The sequence below is a fragment of the Peromyscus eremicus genome, chromosome 15 (genome assembly GCF_949786415.1).
Source record: "Peromyscus eremicus chromosome 15, PerEre_H2_v1, whole genome shotgun sequence".
Lineage (NCBI taxonomy): Eukaryota > Metazoa > Chordata > Mammalia > Rodentia > Cricetidae > Peromyscus > Peromyscus eremicus.
The window spans coordinates 56,494,701-56,510,605 of record NC_081431.1 but is presented as its reverse complement, the minus strand read 5'-3'; the positions used below and the strand labels follow the sequence as shown (position 1 = coordinate 56,510,605).

Here is a 15,905-nt window from a genome sequence, read left to right as displayed (position 1 = left end):
GGAGGCAGAGCCAGGAGGATCTCTGTGAATTCGAGGCCAGCCTGGACTACAGAGCGAGATCCAGGACAGGCACCAAAACTACACAGAGAAACCCTGTCTTGAAAAAAAAAAAAAAAAAAAAAAAAAAAGGTGGGGGGGGCGGTGAAAAGGTGTAAGAGCTGGTATGAAAGCTATCTTCTGGGCACAGCACAGCCAATATAATCATGTCCTCACAGCGGCTGGAACAGCCTGCAATGAGCCTGTTATCAATACATCATGTATCTCATGGCCCTGCCCTCTGTGCTAAACTCTTGGCTACTCGTAGATTCTGGGAGAAGAACAGACGTTGTCTAGTCGTGTATACCGCTGAGCTAGCCCACCAGATGCCAAAAAAGAGCTCTAAACCCCTGGCCGCACAGATGGTCCTGATCAAACTCATCAAGTCACCAAACAAGATGAATGGAAGCAAAGGGACTCCCCGGAAGGAGGGTGGGGGAGGAGGTAGGAAGGGCTGGGGGTTCAAAGAGCATGGGAGGTGACATATCAGAGTGACTGTAGACTTGTAGAAACCGTCAGGGGACAGATTTAACGGGGGTATTTAAAAAAGAAAGAAAGACACACTCCATCCTGAGCACCCTGCAGCAGCCATTCTTCTGTCCCAGTGCCCTAAGGCTGGGGTGACAGGTGTGAGCCCCCACACCCAACACAAGCACCTGAAACAAACCCTCAAGGACATTCTCAAGAAGAGACTTTCAAACAGATTATAATGGTTATAGATTATTTTTCAAGATTATTTAGAACTGTATGTTTTTTGAAAAATGAGCTTAAACGGTTTATTAGAAAAGACACAAACAGGCAAAACCAGGTAAAATGTTTCATTCTTTTCTCAACTCCAGAACAAAAAGCAAAAACTTCATAATTACAGAATGGCTAAGTGAATACCACTGTGAGATTGCAAAGGATCTGAGACACATTTTTCTTGTGTGCCAGGTCTTTAATAGGACCTGTCTCCATCGTGTTACTATCAACCTGACTAGATTACAGCTTTGAGACTCACAAGCACTGGAAATGCTGGAGGTACACATAGAAGCCGCAGCGACAGTACAGCTCAGGTCCAAGTTTAGAAGGGGGTTAGCTGCCATTTTCACCCATATTCCTGCAAGTGGAACAGATTTCTTAAAACTGTAACTCCAGTACTTCTAAGACAGGACAGGAGGCAGAGGCAGAGGCAGGTCAGTTCACAAGCCAGCTAGCCGAGTAGAGCAGAAACAACAGCGTATTCTGCATCAACAAGGTAGCTGTTAAGAACCGACTCCCAAAAGTTGGAGTTTCAGCAATTGTAATTATTCCCTAACTTCGCATCTTCCTTTCTGCCCTTCCTAACTCTATCTCTGTCCTGTGTCACTGGTGCACAGAACTATGACCCGGAGCAGGCTCTTAACTGGTTACTAAAATAAAGCACAGCCCCTAAACACAGATAGTATCAATTAAGAAGTCCTCCCTTCTCTGAGCTTCACTACCAAGCAATGTGCTGGGTGCTGTGCATGTGCTGCATGGCATTCTCAAGCAGAAGTTCCCACCTCACTCCTTCCATCACCCTGAGGCCAGTTCTATGTTCCAGATCATTACGGAAGCACCCACCTACTTAATTCACTTGAATGCCGCAAAGAAACCTATACTCACAGAAGGAGTTGGGTTTCTCAGTGACCAAGGGATTACAATATAATGAAGACTAGAAGGAAATCTGGTGTTGTATGAAATGGTAAATGTCAGTATACAGTGTATTTAAAACATATTATACACAGAGAAAAATAAAAAAGAATACATGTAGTTTTATGTTCTGTGTGCTAGCTATCTGCTAAATTAACATTCCACAAGCAATAAACCTAGAAGTTAACCTGTACCTTGTTTCTAGCATTCTTCCCATCAAAACCTGGTATGGATAAAGTACAGGATAGCATAGAACATCTCTCTTCCTACACACATGTGCATACATATGTGTGCGTGTGAACGCCAGAGAGGAAGGAAATGCTGTAAGAAGCGATCCAACTATGTCAAGGGGACGTAGGATGCGGATGGAAGGGAATCCTCCTGGCCAAACCTGGGCAATTTGATTATACCAATGCATAACAATAAAGGATTGTAATTCATTAAATAAAAGAGGAACTAATGATTCTGTCACAATAAGTAAATACATAAGAAAGAAAAAGCTCTTCCTTATAGTAGAGTACCAACTAATAAATGAGAAATGATAGCAATTATCAAGTTATAACAGATTCAGGCAAAATCATTACTGGATGCTAAAATAGTAGGTACAAGTTTACAGAATCAAATCCCCATAAATTATTAACTAAAAAATGTGGCTGAAGAAATGACTGTGGTTAAAAGAATGTGCTGTTGCCGGGCGGTGGTGGCGCATGCCTTTAATCCCAGCACTCGGGAGGCAGAGGCAGGTGGATCTCAGAGTTCGAGGCCAGCCTGGTCTACAGAGCAAGATCCAGGACAGGCACCAAAACTACACAGAGAAACCCTGTCTCGGAAAAAAAAAAAAAACCAACAAAGAAAAGGTGCTGTTTCTGTAGAAGACCTCAGCTGAATTCCCAGCACTCACACAGTAGCTCACAAACATCTGTAATTCCCCTTCCCGGAGATCCAATACACTCTTCTGACCTCTTCGGTACCAGGCACACACCTGGTATATAGGTCTATATGGTGTATAGACATACATGCAGGCAAAACATTCATGCATATGAAATAAAAATAAATCTTTTTTTAAATGTAAAGAACTCATTTCATAGTGGAGTAAACTTTGGCAGATGACCACAGTAAACATCCCTGACAGTGAAACAAACACCAAGTGTCATGTGATCTGATTCAGAGAATAAGTATCTTTGTGGTAGTTTTGCCAGATTTGTATTAACTTCAATCACTACAATATTAGACAAATCCAAGTTCAGAGACATTCCGTAAATAACTGACCCATTTTTCTTCTAAGATAAAAGTGCATTTTATTTAAAAAAAAAAAATTAACATTGAAGGTCCACACACTGGGGGCTAACGGGAAAGAAGAGTTACCACTTCTTTCCCCAGCCCCAGCCCTTCATGGCATCACTGTCCGAGAGGATGTCCAGTTACTCCGACCTTGGGAGGAACACAGTGGGTAAGGACACTTCTTCTCTTTGAACATCTTTTGGGCTATTTGGCTTGTCTTTAGGTGCTGGCACTCCCTTGCCAAGGGCCCTGTGGAATGCAGAGATGTACTGTGCAAAGAGGCAGCAGGGCACATCTGCTGGCCGAAACTCAGGTGGTGGTGATCATAAGAGAAGAAAGGAAGTGAGAAAGAAAGGCCAAAGATGGAAGAGGGAAAGCAGACATTACCAGGGGTTGGGGACGCGGTCTCTAGTCCCCAAGTTTCTATCAAGTGAACTGAGGGAAGAGCTCTGTGCCCTGGTTCCCCAGTCTAGGCACTCCTATTCTGGGGCAGAGCCAGAACCCATGCCAGGATCTCATCACCATTCTAGTCACTCAGAGCCAAGGTGGAGGAAGACATCGGCTAAGGAAGGCCCAGCATTCCGGAGCACTGAAGAGGACCCACGGAAGGAGGTGAGCCAGGCCACCCCGGAGGAAACCGGCTGCTTTAAGAAGGCAAAGGGAGTTTGACAAGGACTAACACAGAGGCCAAGGGAAAGCTTGATGCACAGCTCAGCCTGCAGCTCAGTGCTTGGGCTTTCAAAATGCTGCTGTCATGACAGACCATAAACTATTAAAGATTCAAAGTGAATTTGAACACACTACATATGCTGCATGATCCTGGATTTGATTTTGCGATGAGAAATAAAATAGAAACAATTAGCACTGAAACAAAATTGAACATGGGCTGTGGATTAGAAAATAAATCACAGTTAATTTTCTGATTTTTTTATGGGGATTATCTAAGAGAATTAACTTACATTTAAAGAAATACAGTAAAATATCTGGGGTATAGGGGGGTACAATGTCCCCAGTGCACAGTCAAATAAAAAAAATCACATATATTTGTACTTACTTATATAAGTGCACACACATATATAATGTATATATGTATTTGTGTAGAAGAAGGGGAAGGGAGACTAGAATGATAAATTGGATGGTATGTTAAGTTGATAAATCTAGGTAAAGGGAAAAGTCTAAGACCTCAAAATGCTGACTACCAATATTTCCTGCCAAACCTAAACATCTTCAAGTTCCATACACCAATGAACTACAATGGTCATCTAGTTGTACAAGACAGAAACCAAGGAGTGATCATTACTACTATTGCCCTCTCTTAGCCCTCAAAAATATCCAGAACCCAATACAAATCTTCCCCTTACCATGTCAACTTATGTCTCTTTGGTCCATATAACCAGCATTTTTCATCTCAATTACTACATTTATTGCAAATTTTATCTCCCCATATTCATTTTTGTTCTCACTCCAAAGCATACCCTACTTGGGGCTGAGGCAATAGCTCAGTGGGTGAAATGTTTGCTGTGCAAGCAAAGGAGCCTGAGTTCAGATCCCCAGCACCTCTGTAAAAAGATGGGTGTAACGGCACACACCTAGAACCCCAGTGCCGGGAGGAAGGAGACAGGAGCATCTTGGGGGTTTTGGTGCCAAGCAAGCATAGTCACAGTGGTGAGCCCCAGGTTCTGAGAGAGCCTGTCTTTAAAAGAAAAGGGTAAAGAGCAATAGAGGAAGACACTTAATGCTGACCTCTGTCATCTGCACGCTCCTGTGCATCTGCATGCACAAATACATACATACACACACACACACACACACACACACACACACACACTTTTAATTAATTAAAATCAAATTTAAAATGAAGTCATTCTCTCTAGTCAAACTCTGCTTATTTTGCACAAGCAAATTCAATCATGGCACAGAGCCCATCCATCCCAAGGGTTTTCAATTATTTTTCCTTCTCTGAGGATTAAAATCCTTCCTCTGGCCTGTAAGAAAAAAGTGACCCTGTCTCTGCCAGCCATACTCAGCTTCCAGAAACCAAGTTCTCATTGACTGCAGAGCCTGTGCACATTCTGGTCACCCGTGTTGCCATGCTCTTTCTTCCTACTCTTTACACCCTTTAGATTCCCAGGGGCCAGTCATTCACAGCTTGGTCCAATTTCCCTTTAACAAAAGGAAAGAATGTACCATTTATTCTGCTGTCCCTATATCTCAATGGCCTTTACTTTTAAGACTAGTGAATTCTATTATAAAAGATGAGTGAGTTTGTAGTTTATAAAGCATAACTGTGTTGAGATATTTAAAGTAAGGAAACGTTTAGCAATCAGAGACTTAATAGGATGTATTGAAGTGTTAGTAGTATATGTATAGCAAACATAGGGAATGGAAAAAATAAAGATATCCTAATATTCATGAAGCACCTAGATACTAAATATTCATGCTACAAATATATACACATACACGGTACTAAATATTTGATACAGTAAATATAGAGACAAAGGATCTATAAAAATTAATATTCATGAGTCCTTAATCCAGCCACCCAACAATGGTCCCTATTTTGGCCTATGTCTGCTACCCAAGGAACACAAAATCCATGACTATTCATCAGGCTTCCTGGTAAGCGTCAACTGTGGCAGGCATGCTCATTCCTCCAGTGTCTCTGACAGACAGCATGTGTCACAGTATGGCTATGTTTCCTAAGAGGCTCCTTGCTGCAATTTCAACTCTGGCCCTGATGATCATACCAAGAGCAGGAAAAACTAAAGTGGCAGAAAGGATGGACATAAAAGTAGTATGTTCTACCACAGAATTTGAAATATGGCTCTTCCTGCTTCCCCCTTATCCTAATTATATTAACTTATCTTTTTCCTCTTGCCTCTCCCTTGATTGATTTAAAAGGGTGAGCATTTCAAGTTATTTTGTCTACTTTCTGGTCCAAGACCTCTGGGGTAGGCTGCCTGGTATGTGCTTAGAGGTTATTCCTGTATCAGGGTCATTTCCCACAAAGCACTCAGGGCAACCAATGATACAGAGAACTTTCTTTCTTTTCCAAAACAGGGTTTCTCTGTGTAGCCTTGGCTGTCCTGGAACTCACTCTGTAGCCCAGGCTGGCCTCGAATTCTCAGAGATCCACCTGCCTCTGCCTGCTGAGTGCTGGGATTAAAGGCGTGCACCACGACGCACCGCAGCACAAGTTTCTTTTTAAAGGGGCATTCCAATGAGCAAAAGAAGACATCATGACAGAATGATAGCCAGATATGAAGTGCCACCTGGTTAAACCAAAACCCACATATACAACATACATTTTTTATTTGAATGTAATCTATTCTCTATATCAAATTATCAACTTAGAAACACAGGAGAAAAAAAGAAACTTGTTAAACAATTCTGGAGCTCTAAAGAATAAAAAATTTCATTAAGCTAAGTATAGTGGCACATTCCTACAAAACTATCTGGAGATAGAGGCAAGAGGATCAGGAGCTAAAGGTTATCTTTGGCACAAATGTGCAAGGCCAGACCCTGTCTCAAAACAACAAACCCAAGGTTTCTTTTTATCAGCATGTAATGTGTCAAACACCATTACGACATTTTTGAACGAAGCGTGTCTCCGTGGTGCCTTACCCCCATCTTCCCTGTGCCGCACTGGAGCCTCCCCACACGACTCTCTTCCTCTGTCAGGTCCCAAGGCCTACCCTCTGTCTTCCTCACCACCTATGACCTCCTCCTGGACTCCTTTCCAGACTTTTAGACTCCCCCTCCACTTCACACTATTTACATATATACATGTATACTTATAGGCAGGATCTGGACATTCAGGAGAACATGAGATTTTGGTTTTCTGAGTCTAGGTGACCACACTTAATATTATACTTTCCAGATTCATCCATTGTTTTTTCTTTACCAATTTTGTGATTCATTTTTCTTTACAGCTGAATAACATTCCATTGTGTCTATGCACCACATTTTCATTATCCGCCCATCTGTTGATGAACACTTAGAGTGGTTCCACTTCCCTGCTATCACAATGTTAATATACATGGATAATATAACATGGATGTGCAAGTGTCTCTGTGGAGGATAGAGAGTCCTTTGGGTTTGTTCCCAGGAGTGGTACAGCTGAAACCCAAGAAGTTGTATTGAACAGTCTGCTTTCTCCAACAAGCAAGTCGCAAGATAAAATGAGACAGAGAGGAAGTCTACCTATTGGAAAAACAAAGACGGAAAACTTAGAATGAATGGCCCTTTTGCAGATCCTGACAGGGACAAGTCAACTACTGGAAAAAGAAAAGGAATGTATGAAACAATCAGAAATGCTAACCTTGTACCTTGGGGTGGGACTTGTGGTGATGACAGTGACTTGGGTAGATTTGAATTTGCCTTTGGACAGATAGAGCAGTTTCAGATTTGCCTGAAATAATTGGTGGGAGTGGAAGTATTTACAGATGGATCAAGACTGGCCACAAGTTCACGACTGTGGCGGTAATGAGGCCACAAAACTTTCCTGTTACTATACATGGATGAGAGGTATCATCCAAAGGTTTTGTTTAAGAAAAAGAAAACAGCAAGAAAAGACTGAAGAACTTACATGTACTACTCAGGAAAGGGCTCTGAACCGTGTTTCTGGCTGGTGTCTGGACCACCTACTGCTACTCTGTACCAGGACAACTAGAGAAGGAAGCCCACCCGTGATGAAGGGCACAGCTAAAGGGGTCACGGGAAAAGAGCACCCGGAAACTCAGGGCTCTTGGAGTTTTCAAACCAATAAATCCTCTTTACTGTTAGTCAATTTGAGTTGGGTTTTCCATTAATTACAAATGAAACTCTCCTTCCCACTTCCAACCTTGTCACAGTTGTCTACATTTACCACCTTTAACTTCCGATGGATTCCCCATCATAACTTTTAGTCCTACTTGAATCCATTCCCTATGCTATTTCCAGGTTTTGGTTTTCTTTATGGTAACATGCATGTAACATGAAGTATACCTTTCAGCCATTTTTTTCTTTTTTAACCTTTCAGCCTTTTTAAAGTGTACTCCATGAGAGCTTCTGAAAAAGATTTCTGAGGATGACACCTTGCCCAGAATATAAACTGAGTAGGTCAGGGTCCCAGGCAAGAAGGAAAAATTTCACTATGTTTAGCTGAATGGTCAAAGATAATTTAATTAGCCCCTCTATGCCTGTTTCTTCATTTATTTAAAAAGGAAAACTACATTTCCTAACTTCTTGCTTTCAATCTGGATATTGTTTCCATTCTGATATACAAATACCCTTTAAATCTGGCACTGTGTTACAAGTTTCCAGCAGGGATAGAGAATGCTATTGGCATTTGGACAAGAACTAAGGATGCTGATGAAATTCTATAATGTACAGGACAGCCCCTAGAATGAAGAATTACCTGATCAATAGATCTACAGTTGGGAAACCCTGATTTAGAGACTTAGGGGAAGATATAACATATCTGCTCAATAGAGTTGTTCTCAGAACTAAAAGAAAAATTCATGTAAAATGCTTTGAATAGTAATTAACTCAAAGTGCATGGTATAATAAAATAATAACAGTTTTTATTTTAATTCAGTGTGTTTAGGGTAATTTTTCTACTAACAACAACAACAACAAAACCCAGTCGTAAGTACTGTGCACTAACTTACCTTTCAAGCTAGTTTTCCTGACTTCACTACGTAAACCTCGCTAACCCTGTGGCTTCACTACCACTCCCTGGCCGGCCTCCCTCCACTGCCTGCACACAAACCATAGTCTCCATCTCCAACGCCTGTTACCAGGCTCTTGTTGAAAACAGCCTCCTTTACCACACAGACCTTGCTTCCAACCGCTGAGCCGCAAGTGCACTCTCCAGACCAGCCTCTAGCAGCTCTGCCATCCCTACCAGCCTCCCTGGGAATGTCACTGTCCCCACTGCAGAGAGACTTTGCTCTCTGCTTAAACCACTGTCTGTCCAGCACCTTTCCTCCCGGGGCTCCAGTGCTATCCTCCTTTCTTCTAAAAACTAAATCAACATTTACTCATTTCTTTACGTCTGGGGGAGGGAGGGAGGCTTGTGTTGTGGTGTATATGTGAAGGTCAGAGAACAGCTTGTCAGAGTCAGTCAGCTATCTCCTTTACCATGTAGTTCCCGGGGATCAGACTCAAGCGGAGCCATCCCACTGGCCCACTTACAATGCAATTCTTAGCTCTGATTGCTCCAATTCTGCCTCATTTTTCTTCACATCCCCTCTCTTCTGAACTGTCCTCTACAATCACATCTACTTACAACTTCAGGTGAACTGTTACTAGCCACAGAATACCAGATTATTAACTCCAGACTCAGCCTTATTTGTAACTACCAACTTTCCTGGGTGTCTCAGACAACATATTTGGACTTACACACTTGCTGCTCCTCTGTAAACTGGTGTCACAGTTTACCTTCCCAGTCACGAAGATTCCAAGTTTCATTCCTCTAAATCCTCAGGTGGCCTTACCCTCATTTCTACTCTTTAAAATCACCCATGGGTCCCAAATTCAGTCCTTTAGAAAGACTAAGGATGACATTTCTGCAACAATTCTGTCACTTGCTTCTTTTCCATTCCTTTGGCCCGTGTAAAACAGGTCTTAACTATTAAAAGCGCACACTAAGTCAGACTTCCCTGGTTGTGAGCCTAGTTCCATTGGTTTGATGCCTTTGGATAAGCTCCTAAACCCATCAGTAACACTGGGATGAGTAACAGTTTCCACCTCTTCAGGCCACCATGAGGATTAAAATGAGATACTACGTGTGAGGGGACGACACCCAGGAACTGCTCCGTGAACACAGCAGCTCCAGTGGTGTTTCTGCCCCACCTCAGCCCTCATCACGGCTCACCCAGCCTGACTCTGGCAATAATGTCCCAAACAGCCTCTCTGCTGAGTCTCTTCTTCCCCTCCTGGCTACTCAATGCTCTACAGTCCTTGTAAATGGAGTCAGGACTACTAAAGGATTTGAACAATATCTGCTGGGACACAAATGTAATAAGGTATACTTCAACAGCAAATGATTTTATAGCACTCACTGGATGACATAAGGAAAAGGGGGCTAGGAAGATGGCGCTGTCTTTAAGTAACCGTGCTTGTTGCACAAGCATGAGGACCTGAGCTGGACCCCACACAGAAAGTCAGGGGTGGCGGGAGTATCACCTATAATCCCAGCACGAGAAGGAAGAAAAAAGATCTCTGGGGCTTGATAGCCAGCCAATCTAACCAGATTGGTGAGCTCAGGTTCAATGAGAAACATTGTCTCAAAAAGTGGAGAGCAATTCTGCCTAAGGCTTTCATAGGCACATGCACACATGTGACTGTACACACACACACACACACACACACACACACACACACACACAGAAATATAGCTACTAAGGTTCAATGATCTATTGACACTATAAAATGGGCCTTAAGGGGGGTCAGGATGGCTCACATTTGCAATCCCAGCACTCGAGAGTCTGAATAGGAGGACTCACATGAATTCCAAGCTAGTTAGAACTACACAGTAGGAACCTGTGTCAGCACACACACACACACACACACACACACACACACACACACACACCAGGCATAGTGGTACATTCCTTCAATCTCAGCACTTAGAAGGCAGAGTCAGAGAACTTCTTTGAGTTCCAGGCTAGTCTGGTCTATATAGTGAGTTCCAGGCTAGCCAGGGCTATATAGTTAGACCCTGTTACACAACACAACAACACACACACACACACACACACACACACACACACACACACACACACACGAGTGTGGGAAGGACAGAGAGAGAGAGTGGGATTCATTCCAAGAGATTCTACTCCTATCAGCTGGAAGAATCAAAAGTACAAATCATTTAAGGCAATCTCAGTTATATGGCTGCTTGAATGTGTGTTTTCAAACACAGGAGCGGTCACCACACAGTTTAGCCTCCTCTTTTGTGACCAGAATACCTATTGTGGCTGTAAATTCATCTATACAAACTTACTCCTTATTTAAACAAAACCATAGCTGCATTCTTTGAGAAAATAAAAGTATTAAGACTGGGATCCGTTATCCCAGCACGCCCTCTAGAAACTGAGGCAGCAGGATCAGGGTTCAATGTCATTCTTGGTTAAATGGTGAATTCAAGGCCACTCTAGACTACATGAGACATTGTCTTTCAAAAACCAAAAATTAATGAATCTCTAAAAGATGGGGCCTTTGGGATATTTTTAGGACAAGAAGAATATCATTCACACAAATACCTATCTGCTTTCTAGGTATCACAATGCTAGTGTCTTATTGGTTTTACAATTCAATTAATTTATTCTTTGCCCATAATGAATTCCACATTAATCATTTTGAATTTCTTTTCCAACATCCAGTTCTAAAACTGATGATATTTTGTATATCAAAAGTTACAAAGGGACCAGTAAGATTGCTCAATTGATAAAAGCCCTTGCTGCCAAGTCTGACAATTTGAGTTCTAGCCCTGGAACCCACATGGTAAAAAGAGAGAACCAATTCCAGCAAGTTGTCCTCAAATGGGTAATATATAAATATAATTCAACAAATTATTTCTAACTTTGAACATTTCTAACAACAACAAAAAAAAAATCTGTATATTATCCTAAAAAGTTGGGTTAACATTTTTAATAAGTAAATACAATTATTAGCTTAGAAATATTTGTCTATTAACCTTTCTATGTGTTTATGGCAAATAAAATGTATCAAAAATAAAAAACTTACCTTTTTCTATTTATAAGTTTATATTTTAAAGATTGTCAAGAGCTGGAGAGATGGCTCAGTGGTTAAGAGCACTGGCTGCTCATCCAGAGTCCTGGGGTTCAATTCCCAGGACCCACATGGCAGCTCACAACTGTCTGTAAGTCCAGTTCCACAGCATCCAACACCCTCACACAGACATACATGCAGGCAAAACACCAATGCACATGAAATAAAAAAAAGAAAAAGAAAAAGACTGTCAATAAAGCAAAGCAAAAAATGGAGCATGCTGGCACACGTCTCTAACCCTAGCACTGAGACCGATGCCAGTCTGGACTCCGTATCAAAACCAGGCCAGCTGAACATACACAGTGAAACCGATGAGATATCTCAGAAAACACACACACACACACACACACACACACATACACACACACACACACACATTTTATAGAATGTATCCATTTGTAAGTTACTCTCTTAAGGTCTTACTTAGACCTTTTTATCCATGCCAATTGCTGCCCTGGCTTCCTCCTGCTTAAACATGGAGCACACTGACATCAGTTGTGAACCCCAGTGTACAACAATGCCAAGCACGGCAGAGTGCCTGGCAGAAGTCAGATCCACTGATAGTATATTCCTTGACTTCCTTTCTTCTCAAGTGTGTTCTAGTACTCCCGAAGCCAGTGACCAGCCTGACATACATCCAGAAAGTAGGGCATTTCTGCCCAGAAGCCTCTGCGAGAGTGAACAGCAAAACGTTCACTTTTGTACTGGAAGCACCCTCTCAGTTCAGACAGCAAAAATGCCCCCGTCCTCTCTGTCTTCTAGCTTCCACACGGGAAACCATGTCAATTTCCCTGGTTTCTAAATAGTTAAAGAGCCTCATTTGTTCTCCAAACAGAGATTAGGATACTGCTCCCCATTCCTTCTATCAAATTTTTAAAATGTATTATCTGTGCTTCCGATAAGACATAACACAGAAAAATTCCTTCTAAACTAACTCGAATACTTTTCTAAACAGAAGGGAATTCATCTACTCTTTAACCTAGATGTGCAAGTCCTGAAAACACTTGCCTGTGTATAAGGTTAAACAATAACACTGGATTAAACCATTTAGCCATGTATTTCCACAGTCCTAAACTGGAAACCAGTCATCCTCCACAAAACATCCAGAGAACATTTTGCAAGCTCAGAGGAACTTCTCTATTTTTTTTTTTTTTTTTTTTTAAGCATTCCACAACATGAGCTCCTAAAGCAAGAGCTAAGGAATTACAGCAGGAGGCCCCTTTCCTGTTATTCTGCAAAGGCTGGGTTATGGAGGGAGTGTTTAATTGCCACTGTGCTACAGGATTTCTGTGTCAACAGCACATTCCCCCCCCTCCACCCGCCCCCTCCCCCAAAAAAACACACTTCTACTTCAAAAAGAAAACCTCAAAGCAGGGAGGTTTTGTTTATCTGGTTTTATGATGTCAAAATACATTTGGAAAAAGGAATATGCCTCGATGATATTAAGTGTAAACAGCACCATAGAGTCAGAAAACTAAAAGTGGTTTTAATGGGTGGCTTAACAAGGATTTGACATGGGTATAGAAGACTGATAGAGGAATAAAGAATGACAAAAATTAACACTGCACTTCAACAGAGACCACCTTTCATCCTATAGAGCATGAACAGCAGCCACCATTACAAATGTCAAAATCAATATAGTACCACGGACCATCCACCTTCTTCCAGCAATAACGAAACTCAGATTTCTTGGTAGGGTAATCACAATTACGACTGCGAGGAAAATGTATGCAGCACAATGAGGAAAACACCACAAATTAAAGCCATTTTGGGAAAACACGACAATTTGCTCGTTGAATTTAGACACACGCGCGCACACACACACGCTATCCAATAATAGGAATCTGGTCAATCCCTCCCGCGATCAGTCAAGGGCACCTCATTTAGGAGCAAACCTGTCTTCTTTCTTTCCCCTAGGGCTAGTCTCCCAGCATCTCCCTGAACCTGTACCGGAAGACATACATGGGGGGGAGGGGGGTGGAATCAGGAACAAAAACCGGGATGTGGACACCATCGGGAGGAAGAGGAAGGGAAGACACCACTTACCTGTCCCGAAGGCTTTGGCCACCAGCCAGGCCAGATTGCAGGCGATTTTGGCCCTGGAGAAGTCATAGTGGTCAAAGGGTTTGATGGCTGGAACAATGAACGTCCTTTTCATCTCCCGCGGGTCTGCAGCATCCCCCATCTTTCACGGCCGCTGGTCGGGATGGCGGGACGACAGCCTTCACATGGTGTGACGGAAAGGGGAGTTCAGATCGTCCGCGACGGTCGCGGCCCTCCCGGGCTCCGGGCGCGGAAAAGCTCAGCTGCGGTCGTCGTCGCGAGCCCGCCGCCGCCCGCGGGAGTCGCCGCGGCCCCGGGCATAGACGTGAGGCGGCGCCGGGCCGCGCTCGCTCCGGCCCCGGGTCTGCCCCGCCGCCTCCCCTTTGTCTCCGTTTAGTCACACGGGCTCGGAGGAGGGTGGCGGCTGCGAGGGCCCGGAATGCTCGGGCGGGGGCAGCCTGGACGATCACGTCGCGGACAGTGTCCCGGCCATGGCGGAGCGCGCACGCCCCGCCTCACTCCCGGCCGCCCCTCGGGCCGCGGGACCCGCCGCCGCCGCCGCCGCCGCCGAAAACGTCAGAATCGCTGCAGCGCGCGAGCCGCCCGCGGCCCGGCGCTTCCCCGGCGCTCCCGGCGCCGCCGCCCGCCTCCTCGGCGAAGCTCACGGCCCCGAGGCAGCGGGCCTGAAGGAGGCCGCAAATCACGGGCCCTCGGCTCCTGCCTTATCGGGCTGGTCCTCGTATTTTCCGCTGCCCCTCCCGAGGCCGGCCGCGTCGCTCCCCTTCAGCCGCCGCCGCCGCCGCCGCCGCCGCCGCCGCTGCGGTTTTCCGGCTGCGGCACTGGATGGAAAGAGCAGATGGGGAGACTGGGCATGCGCCTGGCGCGCCCGGCCCCGCCCCCGCCGCGGCCTCGCGCCGCCGCGCGCACTGAGCATGCCCAGCCTCGCCGCCGCCCGCGCCCGGCTCCGCGCCCCTGCCCATTAATCAACAGGAGTGCCCGCTGGAGTCCCCGGTTTGGGGCTCCTGCCGCTGACACTGCTGGAGGAGGGCAGGAAAGAAAGGGAGGAGAGAGGCTTTTCCCTCCAGCTACACGTGCTTCCGCCAAGAGAACTGATACCTATTCCAAATGCTGCTTATGTCACACGCGTATTGCTGCGAACTTGCCTTGCCCACCCGTTGAGTCCTTGCAGTAACCCTGAGAGATCGGTGTTTACAGCTGGTTGACCACGAACTTAGGGAGGGATGCTGTGAGTTGAGGCACCCACGGGGTTTAACCAGGGTTGAAGGTCAGGGTTAAAGTCTCCAAACCTGTATTATTTTCATATAAAGACATTTTAACTTGATACTCCCCACCGAAGTTTTCTAACTGAGGGGACAGTGTTTCGGTGCCTTCTGTTTCCTCACGGAAAGAAGCAGGAATTGTTTCACAAACAAAAAATCCACAATTATGATTTTTCGTAGATTTCTATGGATAGGTTTTGTCAGAACGCTCTGGATTCCCCGATCGAGATTTCTCAGACCTGTGCACCGGTCCTGTCACTGTGGTCTCTGTCCTTGTGACTTCAATCCCCTCCACAATAGTTACTCCCACCAGAAAGCCTTCCCTGATAGTAACTGCCAACTTCCCAAGCGGAGCTGTCATATAGGCGCCTCCCCAACTGTTTCCAGAGCAATGTATATCCCTTTATATCATAACCCTCATCACATTGCATGCCAATCACTGTCAGTCACACAGATGACATTGTCTATCTCTGGCACCTATATGATGCTCACCCTCACAGTAGCTGCTCTGTTAAAGGGTGACTGTGACTGTAGTTAACACTGGGTTTGGTTAGCTTGTTAATTCCTCACATCGTATTTAAGCCACATTGTAGTTTAATTTTAATTATATAACCCTGTGTTGTTTTCAGACGAGAGAACTAAGACTCGGAAAAGCATCTTAAATTGCAGAGATAGTAAAGGCGCACCCACAGTTTGAACCCAAAACTGCCTTACGTTGTACAAGAGGGCCTCCCCATTATTATCAGCCGTTAAGAGGGGAGGCATATGACACATGAGGGGAGGAGCTTTGGACCCTACTATCTCCACAGGCAAACCCCTCCCTTTTGATTCTGC

General features: G+C 44.4%; 1 protein-coding gene across 1 annotated transcript in view; it reads right to left on the bottom strand.

The window, feature by feature from the left end:
- Camsap2 (calmodulin regulated spectrin associated protein family member 2) overlaps nucleotides 1–14,325 on the bottom strand; it is a 96,247-nt gene extending 81,922 nt beyond the window's left edge. The window contains exon 1 of the mRNA XM_059280991.1: nucleotides 13,795–14,325. Within this exon, the coding sequence (XP_059136974.1) occupies nucleotides 13,795–13,933 (139 nt within the window). The 5' untranslated portion in view covers nucleotides 13,934–14,325. The remainder of the gene's footprint in view (nucleotides 1–13,794) is intronic.
- Between the last annotated feature and the right edge of the window lie 1,580 nt (nucleotides 14,326–15,905).